Source organism: Marmota flaviventris, chromosome 9, assembly GCF_047511675.1.
Source record: "Marmota flaviventris isolate mMarFla1 chromosome 9, mMarFla1.hap1, whole genome shotgun sequence".
NCBI lineage: Eukaryota > Metazoa > Chordata > Mammalia > Rodentia > Sciuridae > Marmota > Marmota flaviventris.
Window position 1 is genome coordinate 46606319 of NC_092506.1, and position 26716 is coordinate 46633034.

At 35.4% G+C, this 26716-nt stretch overlaps 1 protein-coding gene and 1 pseudogene across 2 annotated transcripts in view; one reads left to right on the top strand and one right to left on the bottom strand.

Annotated features, from left to right (window-relative positions):
- Pik3c2a (phosphatidylinositol-4-phosphate 3-kinase catalytic subunit type 2 alpha) overlaps positions 1-26716 on the top strand; it is a 121674-nt gene that overhangs the window by 49114 nt on the left and 45844 nt on the right. For both annotated transcript variants that reach the window (XM_027942301.2, XM_071616366.1), the window contains exons 4-11: positions 8101-8258; positions 10110-10230; positions 10949-11060; positions 13106-13185; positions 13316-13379; positions 23048-23191; positions 24848-24896; positions 24977-25187. In XM_027942301.2, coding sequence (XP_027798102.1) covers positions 8101-8258; positions 10110-10230; positions 10949-11060; positions 13106-13185; positions 13316-13379; positions 23048-23191; positions 24848-24896; positions 24977-25187 — 939 coding nt within the window. The remainder of the gene's footprint in view (positions 1-8100; positions 8259-10109; positions 10231-10948; positions 11061-13105; positions 13186-13315; positions 13380-23047; positions 23192-24847; positions 24897-24976; positions 25188-26716) is intronic.
- LOC114098186 (stress-associated endoplasmic reticulum protein 1 pseudogene) lies at positions 4097-4402 on the bottom strand (annotated as a pseudogene).

Consider the following 26716-nt stretch of genomic DNA (forward strand, 5'->3'; position numbering starts at 1 on the left):
AAAATTGATAAAACTAAAAGTTGGTTCTTTGAAAAAATAAATAAGATCGACAGGCCCTTAGCCATGCTAACGAAGAGAATAAGAGAGAGAACTCAAATTACTAACATACAGGATGAAAAAGGCAATATCACAACAGACACTACAGAAATACAGAAGATAATTAGAAAGTATTTTGAAACCCTATATTCCAATAAAATAGAAGATAGTGAAGATATCGATAAATTTCTTAAGTCATACGATCTGCCCAGATTCAGTCAGGAAGACACACACAATTTAAACAGACCAATAACAAAGGAAGAAATAGAAGAAGCCATCAAAAGACTACCAACCAAAAAAAGCCCAGGACCGGATGGGTATACAGCAGAGTTCTACAAAACCTTCAAAGAAGAATTAATACCAATACTTTTCAAGCTATTTCAAGAAATAGAAAAAGAAGGAGCTCTTCCAAATTCATTCTATGAGGCCAACATCACCCTGATCCCGAAACCAGACAAAGACACTTCAAAGAAAGAAAACTACAGAACAATATCTCTAATGAACTTGGATGCAAAAATTCTCAATAAAATCCTGGCGAATCGAATACAAAAGCATATCAAAAAAATTGTGCACCATGATCAAGTAGGATTCATCCCTGGGATGCAAGGCTGGTTCAATATACGGAAATCAATAAATGCTATTCACCACATCAATAGACTTAAAGACAAAAACCATATGATCATCTCGATAGATGCAGAAAAAGCATTCGACAAAGTACAGCATCCCTTTATGTTCAAAACACTAGAAAAATTAGGGATAACAGGAACTTACCTCAACATTGTAAAAGCTATATATGCTAAACCACAGGCTAGCATCATCCTAATTGGAGAAAAACTGAAGGCATTCCCTCTAAAATCTGTAACAAGACAGGGATGCCCTCTATCACCACTTCTATTCAATTTAGTTCTTGAAATACTAGCCAGAGCAATTAGACAGTCAAAAGAAATTAAAGGCATAAAAATAGGAAAAGAAGAGCTTAAATTATCGCTATTTGCGGATGACATGATAATATAATTAACAGACCCAAAAGGGTCTACAAAGAAACTGCTAGAATTAATAAATGAATTCAGCAAAGTGGCAGGATATAAAATCAACACGCGTAAATCAAAGGCATTCCTGTATATCAGCAACAAAACTTATGAAATGGAAATGAGGAAAACCACTCCATTCACAATATCCTCAAAGAAAATAAGATACTTGGGAATCAACCTAACAAAAGAGGTGAAAGATTTATATAATGAAAACTACAGAACCCTAAAGAGAGAGATAGAAAATCTTAGAAGATGGAAAAATGTACCCTGTTCATGGATAGGCAGAACTAACATCATCAAAATGGCGATATTACCAAAGTTTTCTACAGGTTTAATGCGATGCCAATCAAAATCCCAACGGCATTTCTTGTAGAAATAGATAAAGCAATCATGAAATTTATATGGAAAAATAAAAGACCCAGAATAGCAAAAGCAATTCTAAGCAGGAAGTGTGAATCTGGAGGTATAGCGATACCAGAGTTCAAACTGTACTACAAAGCAATAGTAACAAAAACAGCGTGGTACTGGTACCAAAGCAGGCAGGTGGACCAGTGGTACAGAATAGAGGACACAGAAACCAATCCACAAAATTACAACTCTCTTATATTTGATAAAGGGGCCAAAAACATGCAATGGAGGAAGGATAGCATCTTCAACAAATGGTGCTGGGAAAACTGGAAATCCATATGCAACAAAATGAAACTGAATCCCTTTCTCTCACCATGCACAAAAGTTAACTCAAAATGGATCAAGGAGCTAGATATCAAATCAGAGACACTGCGTCTGATAGAAGAAAAAGTTGGCTACGATCTACATACTGTGGGGTCGGGCTCCAAATTCCTTAATAGGACGCCCATAGCCCAAGAGTTAATAACAAGAATAAACAAATGGGACTTACTTAAACTAAAAAGTTTTTTCTCAGGAAGAGAAACAATAAGAGAGGTAAATAGAGAGCCTACATTCTGGGAACAAATTTTTACCCTTCACACTTCAGATAGAGCCCTAATATCCAGAATATACAAAGAACTCAAAAAATTAAACAATAAGATAACAAATAACCCAATCAACAAATGGACCAAGGACCTGAACAGACAGAGGAGGACATACAATCAATCAACAAGTACATGAAAAAATGCTCACCATCTCTAGCAGTCAGAGAAATGCAAATCAAAAGCACCCTAAGATACCATCTCACTCCAGTAAGATTGGCAGCCATTATGAAGTCAAACAACAATAAGTGTTGGCGAGGATGTGGGGAAAAGGGTACACTTGTACACTGCTGGTGGGTCTGCAAATTGGTGAGGCCAATTTGGAAAGCAGTATGGAGATTCCTGGGAAAGCTGGGAATGGATCACCATTTGACCCAGCTATTGCCCTTCTTGGACTATTCCCTGAGGATCTTAAAAGAGCGTACTATAGGGATACTGCCACATCAATGATCATAGCGGCACAATTCACAATAGCTAGACTGTGGAACCAACCTAAATGCCCTTCAATAGATGAATGGATAAAAAGAATGTGGCATCTATACACAATGGAGTATTACGCAGCACTAAAAAATGACAAAATCATAGAATTTTCAGGGAAATGGATGGAATTAGAGCAGATTATGCTAAGCGAAGCTAGCCAATCCTTAAAAAACAAATGCCAAATGTCTTCTTTGATATAAAGAGAGCAACTAAGAACAGAACAGGGAGGAAGAGCATGAGGAAAAGATTAACATTAAACAAAGACGAGTGGGGGGAGAGAAGGGAAAGCATATGGAAATGGTAGGAGACCCTCAATGTTACACAAAATTACAAATAAGAGGTTGTGAGGGGAAAGGGGGGGGAATAAGGGAGAGAATTGAACAATAGCAGATGAGGTAGAGAGGGAAGATGGGAGGGGAGGGGAGGGGGGATAGTAGGGGATAGGAAAAGTAGCAGAATACAACAGTCACTAATATGCCATTATGTAAAAATGTGAGTGTGTAACCGATGTGATTCTGCAATTTGTATTTGGGGTAAAAATGGGAGTTCATTACCCAATTGTGTCAAATGTATGAAAGATGATATATCATGAGCTTTGTAATGTTTTGAACAACCAATAAAAAAAAATTTCAAATGCCACTATACACTGATATATCTAGTACCCATCCTGAGGGCATTTTAATTATAAACCTAGAAAAAACGCTTTCAAACCTTAAGTGGAACTTATTAGTTGATGTGTCTTTTTTGGTATTAAAAAGTGCTATAGATATGCTAAGATGTCTTATGGCACACTGGACTCAATGGTAGGTCTTGATGATACATGGATTTCTAGTAGCATTTTTCCTTAAAATTTTCTCTAATATAGTAAACTCCTTTGATATATTAAAATAATCCTGGTGAAATCAATGTGACATAAACCTTCCCTGACTTCACTCCACCATGGTAATTTTTAGTGAAACCTCAGTGACTGATTAAGTTACAAAATGCTTTACTTTTTTTTCCCCCCTAAAAATGGGATCTTACATTATGCTCACTCATGCAAAATCCAAGGTAGTGTAATAGAAACAAATTCATGAAAATAGATGTGGCTTATATATAAGCATCTCTGCTTGTATTATGCATTCAGAAGCTTTTCAAAATTTTTGGATGCTAATTGTTATGGTAAAACTAGGCTATGTTCCATTTATAAGCACCTTATTACAGGACAGTTACATGACCCTGTAATGGAGTGTGCTTTTGACTCAAGAGTAATAAAGTGCCTAGCTATATAAAAACCCCAAGATTCCAAATTTTAAATTAAGCTAACTACACTTTACATGTTAGAGTTAACAAAATCTAGACTCTGTCTACACAGATTTAATCTAATTATTCATCCTGCATACTGTTTTAACAACCACATTAAAAAAAAAAAAAACTTACACTTTACTAGGTAGGGTCCACTACTGTAGTTTAACAATCAAATTTTATTGCTTTATTCATGTGGTGCTTTTTGCAAGGCACTGTGGTATGAACTAGAAAACCTGGAATGACTGGTGATAAACCTTGGAATGACACATGAAGTCATTCTGAGGCAGGATGCTTTACTGAATCGGTTTTAACCAGGGTATCAAACATCAGGAATGAGTTCAAGTTAAAATTCACAGGAGAATGGAAACATCTAAAGGTGAGTGACCTCACATGCCCTTCCTGATACTCTGAATAATCTGGAAAATTGCGGAGCTGCAGAGGAGGAAGATGAAGAGCGCCAGCAGCCAGGGTCCTACCGACGCCTTCTCCTCGGGGGCGTTTCTTGGCGATGTTGCCTCGCTGCATGATGTTCTTGCTGTGCTTCTCGTTGGCCATCTGGATTCCCTATTTGGCAACCATCTTCGCAGCACTGTCTCCGCCCGGCCGCCCCTCGGCCTCGCTTGCTCGCCTCCCGGGCCGCTGTGAGGCTCGGCTCCCAGAGCCCGCGGGCAGGAGGCGCTTGGGACGGGCGCGCTGGATCTGGGCGCGCCGAGCGCGGGGCGCGAGCTGACGGCGTCGGGTCGGGCCAGCAGGGCGCGCGGGAGCACGGAGCGGGCCGCCGGGAGCGTGGAGAGAAAGAGGAAGCCGACGCAACAACCATAAATAATTCCTTTAAGCTGTATTAAATGACCTTCTTCGTCCCTTCTGATTAACTTTGGCTTGAAATACACCTTATCTGATATGAGAATAGAAACCCTTGCTTGTTTATGAGATCCATGTGAATATTCTTTTTTTTTTTTCTTCCTATTTTTCACCTTTAGTCTGTGGATGTCTTTGCCTATGAAGTAAGTCTCTTGGGGACACGTATTGTTGGGTCTTTTTTTTTTTTAAATATTTTTTTTAGTTGTAGTTGGACACAATACCTTTATTTTATTTATTTTTATGTGGTGTTAAGGATTGAACCCAGTGCCTTGCACATGCTAGCGAGCACTCTGCTGCTGAGCCCCAGCCCCAGCCCCTGTCCCAGGTCTTGTTTTTTAATCCATTCTGCTAGCCTGTACCTTTTGATTGATGAGTTTAGGCCATTTACATTCAGTGTTATTTTACTGAGAGATGATTTTTATTCCCTTTCATTTTGATTTACTTCTAGTTTTTAATTTGAACTAGTGTTTCCTTTGGTTGACGGTTCTTCTTGTGTAGTTCCTCCCTCTGTTGGTTTTCAGTTTTATTTTTCATTTCTTCTTCATGGAATATTTTATTGAATATATTTTGTAGTGCAGGCTTTCTAGTTATGAGTTCTTTTAACTTTTGTTTATTGTGGAAGGTTTTTATTTCATCTTCTGAAGCTTAATTTTGCTGGGTATAGTATTCTTGGCTGGTATCCATTTTCTTTCAGAGGTTGGTATATATTATTATTCCAAGACCTCCTAACTTTAGGGTGTGGGTTGAGAAATCATTTGAAATCTAAATTGGTTTACTTCTATGTGACCTGTCCATTTTCTCTAGCAGCTTTTAAAATTCTAATATTATGCTGTATGTTGGGCATTTTTATAATAATGTGCCTTGGTGTGGGTCTGTTGTAATTTTGTGTATTTGGGGTCCTGTAAGCTCCTGTATTTTGATTTTCCATTTCATTCTTAAGGTTTGGGAAATTTTCTGATTTTAATTCATTGAAAAAATTGTGCATTTCTTTAGTTTGTATTTCAGAGCCTTCATGTGTCCCCATGAATCTTAAATTTGGTCTTTTCACGTTATCCCATATTTCTTGAAAATGCTGTTCATAGCTTCTTAACATCTTTTCTCCATGGTCAACTTTATTTTCAGGATTATATATTTTGTCTTCATTGCCTGAAACTCTGTTTTCCTAGTGGTCTAGTCTTTTGTGGTGCTTTCCATTGAATTTTTCATTTGTTTTATTGATTCCTTTATTTCAAGGATTTCTGTTTGTTTCTTTTTCAGAATTTCTATATCTTTATTGAAGTGGTCTTTTGCTTTCTGTACTTTCTCTGTGATTTTACTCCTTTCTTTGTTTTTTACCTCACAGATCAGTTGTATCAGAATGTTTCTGGTACCTCACAGTTTGGAGGAAGACAAATAATAACAATGACCAATGCAAACAAACAATATACAGCATTCAACTAAATACTTAGTTCCTACTATGTATGATGTCTACAATGTTGATTGGCACAATAAATAAAAATGGTTTGATAAGCAATTGCCAACAGTTAAAACAGCAAGTTTACAAAAGGTTTTGCAATTTCAAAAGAAGAACAGGGTATGGGCAGAAGAGATGTGGGCTGTAATGATTATGAGAAATGATGAGAGAAAATAGAAGTAAAAGCTTGAAGGAAGAGTGGAAGAACACTAGCATTTGGCAAAAGCAAAGAGAGAATCAAGAGAAAAATAGTCAAGTAAAAAACAATACAAAACAAAACCAAATATACTAATCAAAAACCCTAGCCCTCAAAAGACAGAGTCATGAGAAATAAGTACCTTCAAAAAATGTTAGAAATGAGAAAAGAGAGACAAATATGTATATGTATAAATGCTCATGAACTATTTAGCACACAATCAAAATGAAAGAAAAAAATAAAATAAAATAAAAAATTGTAAGAAAGGTTCCTGATGAAAAATTAAGAAATTGTTTCCATTGCAGTGATCAAAAATTGTCAATGAGAATGTCTGTTGTCTATTCACAAACATGTTTCTTTCCCTTTTTTCTTGAGGTATGTACTGAGCACAAGAGTAGTGGCTACAGTTGGTCAGATCCTTCCTCTTTTTGTGTTGCTCATCAGGTTGCCAGCTGGAGTTCAAAAATTCTTGCCTCCTCTTCTGGGCAGTATTAAGTAGAGCCATTATAGAGTGTTGTCTGCTCCACTCTCAGCTGGGGTCACTATTAGAGTTCTGTGAGAGGAGTTCCCATAGATGAAGCTTCTGAAAGCTGGTTTTAGGTCTAGGTAGGCTCCAGGTAAGTGGTAGTGTTATCCCGGTTTGTATGCAATGGGGGACTCAATAACTTGCCTTAATTCACACAGCTAATCAGTAGTAAAATCAGAATTCAAATCAGGTGGTCTGACTGTAGAAGTTTTGTACTGTTATGTTTGCTACCTTTCCAGAATCTTTCTTCCTGACATCCCTGTTTTATTTTATACTTATGACTTGATATTTTAATTTCTACAGAAGCAAATAGATAATATTTCTAGTATTCATTCCATTTATAGCCTTATGAAAAACAGATAGGGGCTGAGAGTGTAACTCAGTGGTAGGGTGCATCTCTAGCATACGTAGGGCCCTGGGCTCAGCCCCCAGATCCACAAAAAGAAAAAGTGGAAAAAATGGAGTGAGAGAAAGAAAAACAGTAGTGCACTGGAACCTGTCTTCTAACCTCTAGAAAAAGTTTAATGAAGCCCGGGAATTTAAAGAAGTTGTCAAACCACACCCACCCCCCTCACCTTTTTTGTGGGTCATAAGGCTTATTTCTTTTCCCCCTTTGTCTTGATACCAGGATTGCTTTTTAGAGATGAGCCGTGTACCACCTTCATGCACTCTTCTAATTCCCTGACTTTTAGAAATTACTTGAAGGGAATAAAGGCATTTTAGCAATGTAAAAACCCTTGCAGCAGTGTAAAAACACATTGTCTGTTTCTTTTCCTTGTCTAGCAACCACAGTGTTTATAGAAAAAATGTCCTGAGGGTGGGTTTAAAATGACAGCAAACTTTTTATCCCTCTGGCCATTACAACTCTTAAGTTTTTGTTGTCTATATTATTATCAATAATTCATTAAATATGTGCCATTTTGTGTAACTGTATTGTGTGGCAAAAGAATCAGAAGCAGAAAACCTTATTTTATACTAGTTATCAGATGTATGCCTATCTAGTGTTGCTAGTGTTACCAAAGATACCCTGGCAGTTAATCTCTTCCTTTTCCTTGGGTTCCTTTTATTGAAAAGACAAATGCTGGTTTTGACAGGAATTCATTCATTACAGTTCTCACCAGCTACTCTAGAATTGGACAAAGATACAGATTTGAGTGGCTATAAGCACATAAAGCTTTGTTCTGGGCTCTCAAATGCAACTTTTTCCTAAAAGAATTTAATATCTTCTTTCTTATGAACAGATTGAAGACCAAATTTCCATATACCAATCACCGCACAAATCCAGGCTATTTGTTAAGTCCAGTCACAGTGCAAAGAAACATATGTGGAGAAAATGCTAGTGTCAAGGTCTCCATTGAAATTGAAGGATTTCAGCTACCAGTTACGTTTACATGCGATGGTAGGTTCATAGTTCCCCAAGCATTATGTTTTGCTTGGTTAAAGTAAAATGTTTAAAATATCAGTGTTCCTTTTCTTTTAATAACCAACTTTGTTATCGTTAAGTGTTCTTTTTAAAAGGCTGACATTCATTTGGATAGTTTTCTGGTTAGGACTAATGGGAAAACAGGTTACTTTTATAACTACATATTTTTCCGAAAAAAAGGTGAAATGACCTTTCATAATCAGTAGTTCTTGGCCAAGGCTCAAAAGAATTAGATAAAAAAGTTAATTGTAGTTGAGTTCTTCCCACCCTCCCCTCCATAGTATGGCAAGAAAAATGCTTGTGTATAAAGAACTGTCAGAGAAATTGAAGTTCTAGTTACCTTGCTAATCTCCTTTAAGGAGAAGGTAATTTTCCTTTGTTTTTAATTTTCCCTTCCAAACCTGGCATGAGTATTTCTTCTAGAGCTGTATTCCCCAAGGTGTATAGAAAAATTTTCGCTACAGTTTTTTAAAATTAATTTTTTATTGGTACATTATTTTTGTTACAGTTTTTCATACTACTTCTGTTTTCTTTCAGTTTGTTTATCATTCATAATAATGGGATTCCAACAGTGGAATAAGAGCCATATTTCCATAGTACTTTGACCTAAAAATTAAGCCATTTTTTTTCTTTAATGTTATGAATAGGAATATGTCCAGTTTTGGATACTTTCTATCCTTTTACCTTGGAAAGCCCTTTGAAAAAAATACGTATCTGAAACAGAAAAATGTTAGCCAACTATAAGGTCATTTTTTTTAGTTTCTGAATGAAGAATTACTCTTTTTCAGCGTACCTAACATTTTGGTCTGGAACATTTAAGTCTAGGTATGGAGTAAGAATTAATGTTAAAATTAAAAGAAAAAGAAAAGGTCAGTAGTCACTTTGATTGAAATATGCATGAGTGAGCACTGATAGCTTATGTTCTGATTTCTATCAAATTGCTATTTATCAAAATCTGGCTAATGTAAAAAAAAAGTGTTTCAAATTTCTATTTGGTTAGTCATAAGTGTTCACATTTACAATGTGCATTCCTAATAAGCTACATAACCGTATTGTGGTAGAATATTACCAAAAAATAATAATTGTTATCTTAAGGTTATTATATTTAGAGGTCTTTTCTGCCAGCCCATTAACTTTCATGAACTTTGAGTTAGTCATTATCCTTTTTAAGTTGAACATAGGAGGAGTTGTAAGTATAGAAACATATTACTATAAAAGCTTTAGTTTTTAAGGTTATGCAATTTTTTTCTTAGCCAAGAATGATAATTGAACAATGCTACCTACTTGCTATATTTTAATTCTGATTGGAAAATTTATCAGGCTGATGTCAAACATTTCATATTTGTTTTAAAGCTGTTTGCTGAACACTGCTGAATTTAATCCTATTTGAAGAAGTCTGTAGTAAGAATATGGTTGTCTTAGGATAGGCCTCCAGTATCTAACACAGTAACCACTGGCCACAGGTATCTATTGAATGCTTGAAATGTGGCTAATCTGGATTGATACATGCTATAAATCCAAAATACACACCGGAGTTCAACGCCTTTGTTTGAAATAATTATCTTATAATTTTTAAAGTGGATAATGTGTTGAAATGGTATTTTAGATTTATTAGGTTAAATCAAATGGATTATTAAAATTAGTTTTGCCCCTTTTACTTTCAACATGGGTATGGGGAAATTTTTAATTATATGTGTCCTTCATTTGTGATTTGTATTATGTTTCTATTATATAGTGCTGTCTTAGATTATAAGTAATATGATCTTGAATAAATGTATACTTAGAAGTAAATGAACAAAATGAAAATAATGACTGACTTTTTTACAGTGAGTTCTACTGTAGAAATTGTTATAATGCAAGCCCTTTGCTGGGTACATGATGACTTGAATCAAGTAGATCTTGGCAGCTATGTTCTGAAAGTTTGTGGTCAAGAGGAGGTGCTACAGAAGTAAGTTTATTTAACTACTGAGCAACATCTTTGAAAATTTTTATTTTTATTGGCTTAAAATAAGAAAAGCTTTAATTAAAACCTATAGTCCAAAAACCCATTGGGTCCTATTGAATTGATTCATTGAATCAATAAACTTGTGTTGAACACATCTAAGATGTCATATCTAAGACTGTGGTAGGATTTCAGAGATAAGTAAGACACTGTATTCTCTTAAAAAGCTTACACTCTTATGCAGGAAACATTGTGAGCAATTGTTTAATAAGTGACTATAATGACTATTTCTGTAGAGTCAATACATCCTTATAGACTCTATTTGCCATTTGTAGTATGCATGATTCTTTGTGTACAGTATTCAGATATTATTTCATTTTAGTTGCCTGAAATAATTATCATGATCTTTTATTTTAATCAGGTAATTTGTTATAACTAGCATTTAGTCTAGTTGCTTTACAAATATCACTCTCCTAGGCTTCTAAAAATGTTCTGACCTTATTTTTCTTATTCCTTCTTTTCCTTTGTCTGCATCTTCTTTCTTCTTCACTCTGACTCTTCTCATAGAATAATCCCTCTGCTTAAGTGCTCACACTTATTTAAAAACTGTCTGTATTGTATCATTCTCTTTGATTTCTGATGCAATTTATAAATTTTACCTTCACCTGTATAACTTCTGATTTGAGAGGAATGATACTGGTGAATAATTAATGTATTTTAACAGTAACCATTGCCTTGGAAGTCATGAACATATTCAAAACTGTCGAAAATGGGACACAGAGATTAAGTTACAACTCTTGACCTTCAGTGCAATGTGCCAGAATCTGGCTCGAACAGTAAGTGTGTGTGTGTGTGTGTGTGTGTAGATGAAAGGACATTTTTCAGTTGTAGAAATTTTATGTAGCATTTTCCTTAGAGATAGAGGCATATTGAAGATCCAAATGAAGGAATTAAAAAGTGTTATTTATAGTGGTTTTACACAATAGTGAAAATTTCAGGGTCAGTCAGGAAGAAATAAGATGGGGAGGAAAGGAAGGTGTTTTTGTTTTTGGTATTGAAAATTTAACCCAGGGCACTTTACCACTCACTAAGTTATATTTTTAGCCCTTTTTAATTTTTATTTTGAGATGGGGTTTTGCTACGTTGCTAAGGCTGGGCCCAAACTTATGATCTTCCTGTCTCAGCCTCCAGAGTCACTAGAATTACTGGTGTGCGCCATTGCACCAAACTAGAAATATTTTTAGATACTAAATATAGGTTGGAGGAAAGAAGATCCATATTGACTTTTACACCAAACTGATAAAAAGGAATTATTACTCATGAAATGAAAATAAATTCTGTGTTTTAAAGGTTTAGTACTTTCGGGGCTGGGGTTGAAGCTCAGTGGTAGAGCACTTGCCTAACAAATGTGAGGCACTGGGTTCAATCCTTAGCACCATATAAAAATAAATAAAAGGTATTGTACCTGGGCTGTGGCTGTGGCTCAGTGGTAGCGTACTTGCCTGGCATGTGTGAGGCACTGGGTTCGATTCTTAGCACCACATATAAATAAATAAAATAAAGGTCTATCAACAATTAAAAAATATTTTTTAAAAAAGGTATTATACTCATCTACAACTAAAAAAAAATTTTATTTATTTATTTTTTAAAAAGGGTTTAGTACTTAATTTTTGGACTTAATTTTTGGATTAAAACAGATATTACAAGTGTGCACCTCTGAACCCAGCTAGGTTAAAGCACAATATTTAGCCATTGTAAAGTAGCAAAGCCCACTTTGTGAAATCAATAGTAAAATCCACTTTCATTTTCCTACATAAACCCGTGGTGAATTTATAAGAAGATTTTTAATTTGTAAAGAGAATTATTCTTCATTTAGTAGAATTTTGGGTAGAAAAATGCCGATCATTTCTACTTTGTTTTCTTTTCCAGGATTTTGCTCCTGTGTTAGGTAAAATTTATTTCAGTTGGGTAGAAACTATTTCACAAAATTCAGTAGATTTTGACAATCATTAGTAACTTATCTTTTGAGTTTCTTTAAAAAAAATTTTTTTTTCTTGCATTACTGGGAATTGAACTCAGGGGCACTCTGCCATTAAACTGTATCCTCAGCCCATATATTTTACTTCCAGACAGGGTCTCACCAAATTGCCTTGGCTGACCTTGAACTTGTGATCCTCCTGTCTGCCTCTTGAGTACCCAGGATTATAGGCATTTGCCACAGTACCTGGCTTCTGTTCAGTTTCTTAAGGAATGATGTTCTTTGCATTATGTAGAATAGCAGAAGAGTCCAAGATTTTGTTCCTTTGTGGGGGTCAGCAGGAAGTGGGAGGAAATCTTGATTATCATCAGAAAAAATAAAGCAGAAATCCAGATGATCTCTTTCCCATCTGGTCCCACCCTCATTTAAGAGTTATTTATGTATCAGAAACTAGACTTGCTGGGCCTGATGGCACTTGCCTGTAATCCCAGCAGCTCAGGAGGATGAGGCAGGAAGATCATAATTTCAAAGCCAGCCTCAGCAAGGATGAGGCTTAAGCAACTCAATGAGACCCTGACTCTAAATAAAATACAAAATAGTGCTGGGGATGTGGCTCAGTGGTCAAGTGCCCCTGAGTTGAATCCCCAGTACAAAAAAAAAAAAAAGAAAGAAAGAAAAGAAACTAGATTTAAATGCATTTACACTTAAAAATTAAATATTTTTCACAATATTTGACTCACTTTTTGAGTCAATTATAAATTATATTTAATTTTGCTAGTATTTTATCTTTAGTTCTGAAAGATTAATTTCAAGACTGTATCATACATACATTTAACCATGTTAAATTTGACAATAAAGACAATGATTTTTTTGGTAAACATTTGTGTATATATGTTTGTTTAGGCAGAAGATGATGAAGCACCTGTGGATTTAAACAAATACCTATATCAAATAGAAAAACCTTATAAAGAAGTCATGACAAGGTATGCATCTAAAGCATTAGTTTCAGGTTTTTAAACTTCATTTTGGGTGTAAATACATTGATTTTGATTATGAAAGCAGTCATTTTTGTGTATAGTATTCTTCAACCACAACAACTGTTCTTTGTTTCAGACACCCTGTTGAAGAACTCTTAGATTCTTATCACAACCAAGTAGAACTGGCCCTTAAAATTGAAGTAAGTTTTAATCCACATTTTGGGATAATGACTTGTTTCTGTTGATTCTTGTTTCTGTTGTCTCTTAAATGCTAATATTGGCATTGGATTGAATATTTAAAGACATTTTAAATTGTATTCTTGGGGTCAATGTGTGGTATTTTTGTCTCACCCATTTTATTAACAGTGATTCTTAGTTAAAATGCTTGTGTTAAAATGTTAAACCTCATTTAATTTCAACTTCATTCTGGACCATTCACTTCAATTCAGAAACATTTATTCACTTATGAAAATGAATGATGTAGTTTCTGTGGATCAGGAACTCAAAAACTAATTGTGGAGGATTTAAACACCACCCCCACCCCCTGACCCCCATACTGAGGATTAGACCCACAGGCATTCAACCAGTGAGCTACACTCCCTATCCTTTCTGTTTTTATTTTGAGACAGACCTTGCTAAGTAACTACAGCTAGCCTTAAGCTTACAATCCTCCTGCCTCAGCCTCCCAAGTAGTTGGGATTGTAGGTGTATGCCAGCATGCCCAGTTCAAAATTTTAGTAGAATATCATAAATGTTAATAAAGAGGTATGAACTGAGGTTCTTTGGGAGATCAAGGTAGTTACCTTACCCAATTTAAGGGTTTAGGGAAGGCTTCTTAGAAGGAATGTTACCTGGAACAACTCTTAAATGAGTTAGTCAGAAAAATGCTGGGATTTCCATATTTAAAAACATATACACATGTGATACTTATATGGCATACGAGTCTGAAATGAAGGTGGAGAGCTGACATTCAAAATAGAAATCAGGGCTGGGGTTGTGGCTCAGTGGTAGAGTGCTTGCCTAGCATGTGTGAGGCACTGGTTTGATTCTCAGCACCACAAATAAATAAATAAGTAAAATAAAGGTCCATCAACAACTAATAAAATATTTTTAAAAATAAGAAAAAAAGAAATAGATATAAGTTACCACCTTATAATTGTCATGATGAAGTTTTGCTTTATCCTTTAGGTCAGGGAACCATAATCAGTTCATTTTCTGTTTTTGTAAAAATTTTTCTTTTGTGGTTCTGGGGATTGAATTCAGGACCTTGCTTATGCTAGGCAAGTGCTTTTCCCCTAAGCCACATTCTGAGCCCCAGTACTTGCACTCTTTTTTTTTTGAGACAGGGTCTCCTCAAGTTGCATCCACGCTAGCCTTGAACTTGTGATTCTCATGCCTCGGCCTCCCAAGTGTCTAGGACTATAGGCATGTACCACAATGTCCGGCAGCAATAAATAATTTTTTAAATGCAACCATACCATTTGTTTATATTGTCTATTGTCATTTTTATTTATACTCAAGTAGTTGGAATAGGGACTATGTTCTGCAGAGTCTAAACTATTTATTGTTTGACTCTTTACAGAAAATATAGACTGACCCCTGGTCTAACTATTTAAGGTTGTTTTTTTTTTTTTTTTTTAAACTAAGGGTAGGAGGTAAGGTGGATGGGTGATTTGTTTATTCCTAAGCTCTGAAATCACTGTGGCCATACTGTGGAAGTTCCATTAAAGAGTGGCAGTAGTTAGGGAGATCCTTTGGGAAGGATTGTTTTAGTAGTCCAGGTATAAAGATAATGAATTGATTCAGACATGATATTACATACCTGTAATCTTAGTGACTCTGGGAGGCTGAGATAGAAGGATTGCAAGTTTGAGGCCAGCCTCAGGAATTTAGAGAGGCTTGTCTCAAAAGAGATGAGGGATGTGACTCAGTGGTAAAGTGCCCATGGGTACTTTACTAAAATAAATAAATTGCATGATAAAAGTGAAAAGGAAGGAACTGATTAACAATAGTTGTGAGATTAAATTTTTTGGGTGGGTGATGGAGCATGGAGAAGAAAGAGTGTAGGTTTCCATATTTTAGTTACTAGAAATTCTTATCAGTATATAAATGTATTTATTCAGTAAGATTTTACTATCTCCTCATTATGAGGCAGTGTTGTAGGTGCTAAAGATATTAGAAGTTAACAAAAAGCCTTCCTGCCCTCAGAGAGTTTACATTTTAGCTGAAGGAGACAAAATAAAATAAATTAGCAAAATATGCTGGGCACAGTGGTGCACGCCTGTAATCCCAGCACCTAGGGAGGCAGGGGCAGGAGGATCACTAATTCAAAGCCAACTTCAGCAAAAGCAAGGCGCTGAGCAACTCAGTGAGCCCCATCTCTAAATAAAATACAAAATACTGCTGGAGATGTAGCTTGAGTTCAATCCCCAGTACCCCTCCCCGACCCCAAGAAAGCAAAATATGTTATATCAGAAAGTAAGTGCTATAGAGAAAAATATAGAAGGAGGCTAATATTGTAATTTCAAAAAGGTAGTCTCAGAGATGACATCGTCGAGAAAATGAATTTGAGTGAAAACTGGCAGTGGAAGGGAGGGGAGAAGCTGTCTAGATGCTTGTGGAAGAGGGACAACACTGGAAACAAATCCATTCAGAAGATGTTTTGCTAGCCAAAGGAGAGATAATGATGGCTTAAATCAGGATGACTACAGTAGAATTGATGAAAAGGGGTTGAATTCTGAGATACATTTTGAAGATAATACTAGGAGGGTTACCCACAGATTGCAGTTGCATATAGAGCATGAGAAAAGAAAGTTGAGGGTAACTCCCAAGATTTTCTGAGTAACTGGAAGTTATAGTTGCCTTTTAGTGAGATGTTGTAAACTGAGAAGAGAGGTTACTTGGTGAATATCAGGAACACAATTTTGGATGTTATGGTTTAGATGGTTATTATTTATCCAAACAAGTTGAATAGGCAGTTGATATGAATCTGGATTTCAGTACAGCAGGATCCAGGCTGGAGATAATAAACTTGGGAATCATCAGAATATAAATGGAATTTTGTAGCTTTAGACTAATGAAATGCCCAAGAAAGTCATTGTAGGTGGGGAGGGAAGAGTTAAACCATTTTAAGACAAAAAAATCCACATAATCCAGTGTTAGCCACACCACTTTTTATTCTCTGTGCATCAAAACTCCTGAAAGTTATTTGGTTTTTGCTGCTTCCATTTCCTCTTTTCCCATTCTCTTGTTAACCCACTTTCATTGTTAGCTCTTCCCTAAAACCACAACTATTAAGGTCATCAAGGACTTACATGATCCTGAATCTAGTAGTAAGTTCTTATTCTTTATTTTTATCAATGTTTCTGTAGTTGTGTGTGTGTGTGCATGTGCACTTTTTTTAAAAAAAAATATGAATTTTTTTATACCTTTATTTTATTTATGTATTTTTATGTGGTGCTGAGGATCGAACCCAGGGCCTCGCACAAGCAAGGCGAGTGCTCTACTGCTGAGCCACAACCCAAGCACCAAGTGTGCACTTTTAAAAAATATTTTTATCTTATTTTTACTTGTAAATAATTTGACATGCTTATAGGGTATAGTATGATGTTTTGATACATGTATACATTTTGTATATCAAATCAGGGTAATTAGCATGTCTTACTCAAATATCATTTTTTTGTGGTGAGATCATTCAAAATCCTCGCTTGTGACTATTTTGAAATATACAATACATTATTGTTAACTATCATCATCTTACAACGTTAGAACACCAGAACTTATTCCTCCTATCTTTCTGTAGTTTTTGAAACAGTTGATCATTTCTTTCATCTTGAAACACTTAGCCTCTGGGATAGTATCTTCTTGACTCACCCACTCCTATTGGTTGCTCTGTCTCACTCTGACTTGTAGTTTCTTCCTTATGATATCCTTATCTTACTGACCCTAAAAGTAGAATGTCCCAGGGCTCAGTTCTAGGACCTCTCCTATTATTCATATCCTTGGGGATTTTGCTATATCCCTATCCTGACAACAGCTCTTAAATTGTTGTCTCCAGCCTTGAACTTTTAAATATCTATTACTTAGCATATTTATATGAATGTCTAATTAACATCTCAAATACACAAAACTGAATTTTTTACTTTACCCTTTATATCTGTTCATCCATAAGTCTTTCCTTTCATGGGTTTTCCCACCTGCCTCCCCTAGTACTAGGGATAGTACCCAGGGGTGTTCTACCACTAAACTACATTCTCACCTCTATCTATCTATCTATCTATCTATCTATCTATCTATCTATCTATCTATTTTTGAGATAGGGTCTGACTGAGTTGCCCAGTCTGGTCTCAAACTTGGACTCCTATTGCCTTAGTCTTCCGAGTGACTAGAATTACAGGTGTGCACCATTGTGCTTGGCAAGACTTTATATTTTAAAGAGCAGTTTTAGCTTCAGAGCAAAATTGAGGAAAGTACAGAGATATTCCATATACTTAACTGCCCTACCCAGGGCATTATTTCTCCTTAATAAGCAACACTATTCATTTGCAATGGCCAAAACTAAAATCTTCCTTGACTTCTCAAGAAAAAGATCTTTGACGTCCCACATTCAGTCTGCTTCCTATCAGTTTTACCTTGAAAGCAAATTCAGAATGTGAACTCTTTTTATCACTACCAAAGGTGCAGTCGGTTGCATTCATTTCTTAATTTGTCTCCTAACTTGTATCTTTGTCCTTCTACAATCTGCTTTTCAACGGCAACCAAAATGATCTTTTAAAAGTAAGACATTAAATGTAATGCAGTATCTTGGATTATATTTTGGAAGAAAAAATGTTACTGGTGGGAAATCTAATAAATCTGAGTAAAATCTGGAATGTATTCAATAGTAATGTACCAGTATTTAAGTTTTAATTTCAACAAATACAACATGGTTATGAAAGTTGTTACTTAGCCTAGTTTATATGGGAACTCTCTGTGCTATTTTTGTAACTCTCTGTATCTAAAATTATTCCAAAACAAAAGCTTATTTAAAAAATGTAAATAAGAACATAAAGCAAATGTAAAATAAGGGAAAATCAAAGCCAAAAGATTTTTTTTTGTAAAAATGAATAAAATGAATAACCTTTTTAAAAAAGTTATTATTTTATGCCATTCTTTTGCTCAAAATTTTATTTATTATCTTAGTAAAATTCAAAGTCCTGTTTTATCTGACCCACTGCCTCTGATTTGGCTCCTTACTACTGTCTTCTTTCTTTATTTCTGGTTGATTTTCTGTCAGATATGCTCCCCATGGGGGACTTTGTTTTTGTTTTTCCATTCTTCCCCTAGATATTCGCATGGCTCACTGTTTTATTAATTGAAGTACTCAAAAATTACCAGAAAGCTCTTCACTGGCATACTTATTTAAAATAGCAACTCTCTATCATATTTACCACCCCCTTTATTTTTTATACTTTTATTATAATTGAGGTGTAATTTATGTATAACATTTATCCCTTGTATGCACAAGTCAGTGATTTTTTAAAAATAAATGCTACATGTTCCACCATAATCCAATTTTATTTATTTTTTAAAATATTTAATTTTTAGTTGTAGTTGGACTCAATATCTTTATTTATTTATTTTTATGTGGTGCTGAGGATGAACCTGGGCCTCGCAAGTGCTAGGTGAGCGCTCTCCCACTGAGCCACAACTCCAGCCCCCACCATCCAAGTTTAGAACATTTTTATCACTCTCCAAAATTTCCATGTACTAAAAAGTTTTCATTGCTCCTGGCTTTTTAGTTTCTTAAAGATAAGATGTTAATTCCTTCTGCTAAAGTGAGATTATGATGGCAGTAGGGCTTTTGAGGCAAGGAATAATGGTTAGTAATTGTCTAAGGAGAATGGGAAAGAAAACTTATCAAGGATAGATAAAATGATTATTAAGTGGCATGGAAGTTCCTGCTGAAATTGGGAACTGTTAAATTGTGTGATTGTGAGGTTTTCTTAAAAAGTGTTCAGCTTCCTGGTAGAAGAAACAGAGAAAAGAAGTATCTGTGTTCAACAAATAGTTTGATCAGAATGAGGGATTGAAGAGTGGGACCAAAGGAGGTCATGATAACAATATGATATTGTAGATAAGATTCTAATAAGGTACATTTTTTTTTGTTGTTGAAAATGTCATTGTTCTACATGGGAAATTTATATAACTGAAGATTTTATTACAGGACATAAAATAGAAAGTCAGATTAAATATCCAGAGAAAGGGCTGGGCATATAGTTTAGTTGGTAGAGTGCTTGCCTTGCATTCACAAGGCCCTGGGTTTCATCCCCAGCACACACCAAAAAAAAAAAAACCAGAGAAAAATATGACATGTTGTGGGGAAAATAACTATATATCATTAGTAAGGTTTAGCAGTCATGGGCCATCCAGGAGACAGAGACTGTACATTATTTGAACAAAAAGTTTAAAGAATCATAAGTAAAAAATGGTTTTACCCTTTTTAGTAAAAGGGGACTCTAAGGCAGGAATTGGCATACTATGTCTCGTCTCATGCACCAAGTCTCACTTGATGCCTGTTTTGTTTCTTTAATATTTTTTTAGTTGTAGATGGACCTTTATTTTATTTATTTATATGTGGTGCTAAGAATTGAACCCAGTGCCTCACACATGCCACTGAGCCACAACTCCAGGCCCCTGATACCCGTTTTTAAAATTTTATTCTACCAGACACAGTGGCCAGAGCCTGTAATTTCAGCTACATGGGCTTCTGAGATAGAAGGATAGCAAATTTGAGACTAGCCTGGGCAACAAAATAAGACTCTGTCTCATAATAAAAATATAAGAGGGCTGGGAATGTAGCTCAATGGTAAGTGTGCTTGCCTAGCTTTGGGTTCAATCCCCAGTACCACCAAAAAAAAAAAAAAAAAAAAAAGAGAGAGAGAGAGATTTGAGACCAGATGCAATTTAGCAAACCATGTCTCAAAGTGAAAAAATATAAAAAGATCTGGAAATGTTATTCAGTGGTAGAATGCTTGCCTAGCATGTATGTGGCCTGACCTGGGTTCCATCCCCAGTATTACTACCACCACCACCACCACCCCCAAAAAAGAAGAAAAAGTTCTATTGACCACAGCCACAGTCATATACTTACGTATTGCTTGTGTCTGTCTTCAAACCTTAACTTATATTTGAATATATGGCTCACAAAATCTAAAATATTTACTTACTAGCAGCCTTTTAAAGAAAAATTTTGCCAACCCTGCTCTAAGGGGTCCAGAGGTAGCAAGCACAAAAAGAGAGCTATCAACTCTATGTTGAGGAAGAATAAGGACTTAACATGAGGAGGCCTTTCCCCCTTTCTCCAGACTGAAATTCAGCCTCTTGGAAAAGCACATGACTATTACAGGAACATATAGGCTGCACATGGCAAAGAAACTTGCTAAATGCTAAGAGCCATAGCAGAGTAGGAATGATGCATGGCATTTTTGGTTGAAAGGTGACTCCAGCAAGCCATTGAGATGATAATGATTATGTTAAGATGTGCATTCAATTGGATATTAGACCCCTGCCATCTGCCTTGGCCTGCTACTTTGGAGCTCTTGCAGGACTCCCGGAGAGTTCCCATTGGTTGGGGAAGTGTGGTAGGAGGGATTTCCGGAGGAGGGATTTCCGGTTGGTGTGGTGTGGCCCCGGAGAAGGCCGCGTGGGAGGAGTTTTGGAAATAAAGTTTGTTCCTGCTTGAGTGGCTCCTGATTTTGTGCCCAGCCAGACTGCGGCAGCTAAAGAACTTTAGCCAGAACTGTCAGATAGGGAGAACATGGTCTGATATTGTCTTTGAGGACCTCTGGGCGTCCTCACTGAATTAAAAAAAGAAAAAAAAAATGGGACTAGAACCCAGATGGGAAGTATCTCCCTGCTACTTTTGACTTGGAGTATCTATTCAGTGCCTTTTGTTTGCAAAACCTAGCAATATACTGGCCTGCAAAGAAATGTTTATATGAGTCTAATTCCAGTATCACAAAGTACAACAAAAGAAGGGTGGAGTTGGAAATAGACCAATACATTGATAAATGATGGAGAATAGTGTCAGAGAATGAATGGTATGAGCCTTTAAACTGGAATGGTTTTTGTATATAGGTGAAGTGAAAGGAAGTAGAAATATAAGTCAAGTAAGCAAGGGGGAGAGCTAAAAAACAGGTCCTGAGAACTGCAGAGTGATTGGATGTCTAAGAAAACAAGGTAGTTTTATTCAAGCTTAAAGGTAAAGGGAACATTTATGTTGGTTTATGGTAGCTAAGCCTCAAAAAAAGAAAATTTAAATTTTTAAGGTTTTTAAGGGATGGTATAATAGTGAGTTTCAGCCTTTTTAACAGTACTTGGCATAAATGTTTTATGAATTAATTTTATATATATGCATTGTTTTCACTTGTTTTTTTTTTTTTTTTTTTTTTTGGCTAGGGTTGTTGGGAATTGAACTAGTTCTCATCTGTGCCAGGCAAGCACACTACCATTGGATTATATTCTCCCCAACTCTTAAAAAAATTTTTTAATAAGTTTTACAATTTATAATCAACATAATAATTATAAATATTTATGGGTTACCGTATGACATTTCAGTGCATGTGTAAAATATGTAATGATTAGGGCAATTGGGATATTCATCACCTTAAACATTTATCATTTCTTTGTGTTGGGAACATTCAGAATCCTCTCTACCACCTATTTTGAAATATACAATTAATTGTTGTCAACCATAATTATCCTATTATACTAGAGAACAATTAGAAGTTATTCTTTCTGTTCATCTATACGTCTGTAAGAATTTGTTTTTATACGTTTCTATGGCTTTTCTGACAAACTTTTATGGTGAAATCAAGTGTAATGGAATGGTACAGAAGAATTGTCTTCAAGAAAGTTTTTTTAATCTTGAAAAAACTTTGAAAGTCTTTGACTGTACATAGAAAGTTGACTCACTTCTAGCAGCTATTTCCCGATGTTATTAATATGTGACTGACTTCTTAGGAACTTACTTTTTGTTTGTTTGTGGGTGGTGGTGTGGTGGTGGTGGTTTTTTGTTGGGTTTTGTTTTGGCAATGAGAATTTAACTCAGGAGCACTTTACCACTGAGCTATATCCCCTAACCCTGTTTTTTTTTTTTTTTTTTTTAATTTTGGGACAGGATCTCACTAAGCTGCTTAAGGTCTCATTAAGTTGCTGAGCCTGGCCTTGAACTTGCAGTCCTCCTGTCTCAGCCTCTCCAGCTGCTGGGATTACACACGTGTGCCATGCTCAAAAACGTAGTTTTTGATACCAGATTTTTGCAGGAAGGAAAGGAGTGTTGTTTTCAATGTGCATATTATGCCCATGTGAGAGTGAGAAGTAGAAGAAATCCAGCTGGACATGGTGGTTGCTGAGGTAGAAGGATTGCAAATTCAAGGCCAGCCTCAGTAACTTAGCCAGGCCCTAAGCAACCTATTAAGATCCCATCTCAATATTAAAAAAAAAAAAAAGAGCTGGTGATGTGGCTCTGTGGTAAAGTCCCTCTTGGTTCAGTCCTCAGTACCTCCCACCAAAATATAACTCGGAATTTTTCTAAGGATTTAGTAATTTATTACTAACTTATTGCCTTTAATTCTGATTCTAATATGAAATTAATAACATTTACATACAAATAATTTTGTCAAAGTGAAAAATTAAGCCAGCCTTGTTTTAGTTTTAGTCTCCTTCACAATAAACCATATAATTGAAAAGCCATCTGATTTCCTTTTTGTCACAAACAGTAGAGGATAGCTGTTTTTAGGCACATCTGAAATATCTAGTTTCTGACTTCATTTCTGAAATTGGTCCTTTAAGTTTTACATAGTTCTGTTTATTTTAACTTTTATAGAACCAGCACCGAGCCGTAGATCAAGTAATTAAAGCTGTTAGAAAAATATGCAGTGCTTTAGATGGTGTGGAGACTCCTGCCATAACGGAATCAGTAAAGAAGCTAAAGAGAGCAGTTAACCTTCCAAGGAGTAAAAGTGCTGATGTGAGTATTTTTATGTCTTTAAGTGTCACTTAAATTGGAATGCTTTTGTCTTCTAATGGACAAAATATTATATTTTTAACTTTGTCTTTTTTTTTTTTTTTTAAGTTGGTCACTTCTTTGGTTAAATGGGGAATTTGTTGGTAAAGAGTATGGACTGCCTTAGAAGAGCTTTGTGAGAACTGACATTGAATAGGTGGATGCCAAACTATAAACCCTGTATGTGTAGAAGAAGACCTCTGGCATAAATGAATTGGTTAGGGATTTAAAGATAGATCCTGAATTGAGAGGATCTAGAGGGTAATCACTTCTCTCCATGGAAATATCCATGGTTGTCAGTGGGGGATATTCTATATCAGACATACTGCCTCTCTATTGAAAAGACCAAGAAACCTCTGAAGAAGGCCTGGTTTGCTTGAGAAGGTGTAGGTTATGAGCCCTTTCCTTATGTCATGTCAGCCTTTAGTAAGAGCTTTTCTTCACAGTATTTCCATGCTGATTTAGTGAAGTCTGTTCATAGATATGTTTATATCTTAGATTGAAAAGATGAGAGGAAGGGTGGGTGTTACAAGCCACTATAAATTTAAAGGAAGGGAAAGTTATGTCACTAGTGTGCTCCTCAATCTCTATAAGGTAAGTTTTTAGTCCACTCATTCTCACACAGATCCTATCCATATAGTATATAGAGATTTGAGCTTTTTTGGCAGGGAGGGGGCTTCTTTTTTGCTACTTTTTAGAACTTAATACATACAAAATTACATGGGAAGTTATCAACAACCATGGTTTTTTTAAGCTGGGTGCTATCGCACATGCCTATAATCTCAGTGGCTCAGGAGACTAAGGCAGGAGGATTATAAGTTTGAGGTCAGCCTGGACAATTTAGTGAGCCCCTGTCTCAAAATTTAAAAAAAAGGACTAATTGTGGCTCAGTGGTAGAATGCTCTCCTATCATGCATGAAGCACTGGGTTTGATCCTCAGCACCATATAAAAATAAAATAAAGGTATTGTGTCCACCTATAACTTAAAAAAAAGGACTAAGATTAAGGTCAGTGGTAGAATGCAGTTGGGTTTAATCCCCAATCTTGGGGGATAGGGGAAGAAAGGAAAAGAGGTTTTTGTTTTGTTTTGTTTTCACCAAGTGATAATAAATAGAAATCTAGATTTTTTCTTTAAGGATATTCTTATCATGCTCTTTTAGAGAAACTAATGAAAATAGAATGCTGTATTAATATACTTCACTTCTGGGTTTCAAATTAATTAATTTTGAGTTTCTCTGATTTTCTTGATATTAATATCACCTCTTTATTTGGTTGGGGTTTTCCTTTCTTGCATTCAGTTTTCATTATTTTATTAATTTTACAAACACTTTGGGAAGTTTCCCCTAGAAAAGGTTTCTTTGACATTTATTTATTTATTTATTATTTGGGGCGGGGGGAGGACACAGGGATTGAACTAAGGAGCACTCCACCACTAAACCACATCCTTAGCCCTATTTTGTTTTTATTTAGATATAGTGTCTCACTAAATTGCTAAGCACATTAGGCATGCGCCACCAAACCCAGCTGATATAACATTTAATTAAATGTATCAAAGATACAGGTAAACATTTTATATTACATCGTGGGCAATTTCTGACTAACTGATGTGTGTGTATGTAGGTGACTTCACTATCTGGAGGAGGAGATACTAGCAAGAGCTCAACGAGGGGTATGTTTTTAGATTCTTTACATTTTAGCAATAATTATTGCTTTTCCAGAGAATAATATTAACATTTTCTTTAAATCTAGGCTCACTGTATCCTGAAAATCCTGTTCAAGTAAGCATGGACCAATTAACTGCAGCAATTTATGATCTTCTCAGACTCCACACAAGTTCTGGTAGGAGTACTGCAGACAGTATTCACAATAGCAGGAACATCAAGGAGGCATGGACCACAACAGAACAGCTCCAGTTTACTATATTTGCTGCACATGGAATTTCAAGTAACTGGGTATCAAAGTAAGTAACTATTTAAGAGAACATATGCACAGCTTTACCTAAAAGCTATCCTGTAAAATGTTAGTCACATCCATTATTTTGGTGTTTAAGTGGATATTACAGCGATTACTATACCTTTGTGATTTTCATAAAAATTGCAGAGATGTTTGATGCTATTCTAGTAAAGAATAGTACTCCTTCTACATACAGAAAGGACAGGAAAATATATGTTGAAATTTACTAGAGCAAATACCATTTAGTTAGTTAGTTAATAAGATTGCTGTTTTTCCTTTAAAAAAAAAACTAGGGTCATTTGAAACAGTTTAATGGGACTAAATTTTGCGATTTTTTTTTTTTCTCCTACTGTTTAGTATCTTACAATCTACTACTGATTGATAATCTTTGAAATCTATAAGAGCATGTTTCTTCTATTGAATTTTTAATATGGGTTTTCCTTTTTCAACTTTTTTATTTTGTCAATGCATTTAAGTCAGCAAATGTTTGCCAATTTTAATTTATTTATAAATGACTAATATAAACTGAAAAGTTAGAAATGAATATTTTTAGTGAAATAGTTTTCACAGTAACTTAATGTTGTAGTTCAATGCAGAGATATCAAACATAAATTTTGCTAAATTGAATTTTAGGTTAAAATAACACCACTAACACCACCAACAATAATAATGATATAACTTGAAAGCTATTATTTTAATTCTTTCAATAAATATTTACTGAGTACTAGGTATGGGCAGAATTCTCAGTACTGCTTGCCTCCAACTTGCATTTATATGGCTATTACTGTCTTCTAAAGATATTAGTTTACTGCTCCATACACATTGTTACACACACGGGTTCATACATATACATGCACACTTATACACACTCATAAATTCAGAGACAAAATATGAACAAATACCCAGTAGAAGAAAATATAGAAAACAAGTGATAATTAAGATGGAAAGAAAGTTAATAAGATGCTGAAATAAAAAGGGAAAAATGTGGGGCTGGGGTTGTGGCTCAGAGGTAGAGTGCTCGCCTACCATGCGTGAGGCACCGGGTACAATCCTCAACACCACATAAAAATAAAGATATCGTGTCCACCTATAACTAAAAAATAAATATTTTTTAAAAAGGGGGGAAATATGGACTGGGGCTGTAGCTCAGTGGCAGAGCGCTTGCCTAGGATGTGTGAGGCACTGGGTTCAATTCTTAGCACCAAATAAAAATTATAAAAACAAGACAAAGGCATGCTTTTCATCTATGACTACAAAAAGACATTTTTTAAAAAAAAAGGGAAAATAAAATGAAGTTAAAAGTAACCCATTAGTTTGTTAGCGAAGGGTATTGTATGGACCAATGAAATGAAATTTAGAATATATTCATAAGAGATTCATATTCATATGTGCATAGATTGTACATATGAATAGAGTGGTTAAATTGTAAACCTAGCAATAAATTAGAATATATATAGAATACAGTTGAGTCCAAGACTCTTTCCATACAGAATTGCCCTACTGTTTCTAACCAGTTTTGTCCTTGTGGTAGTTTGG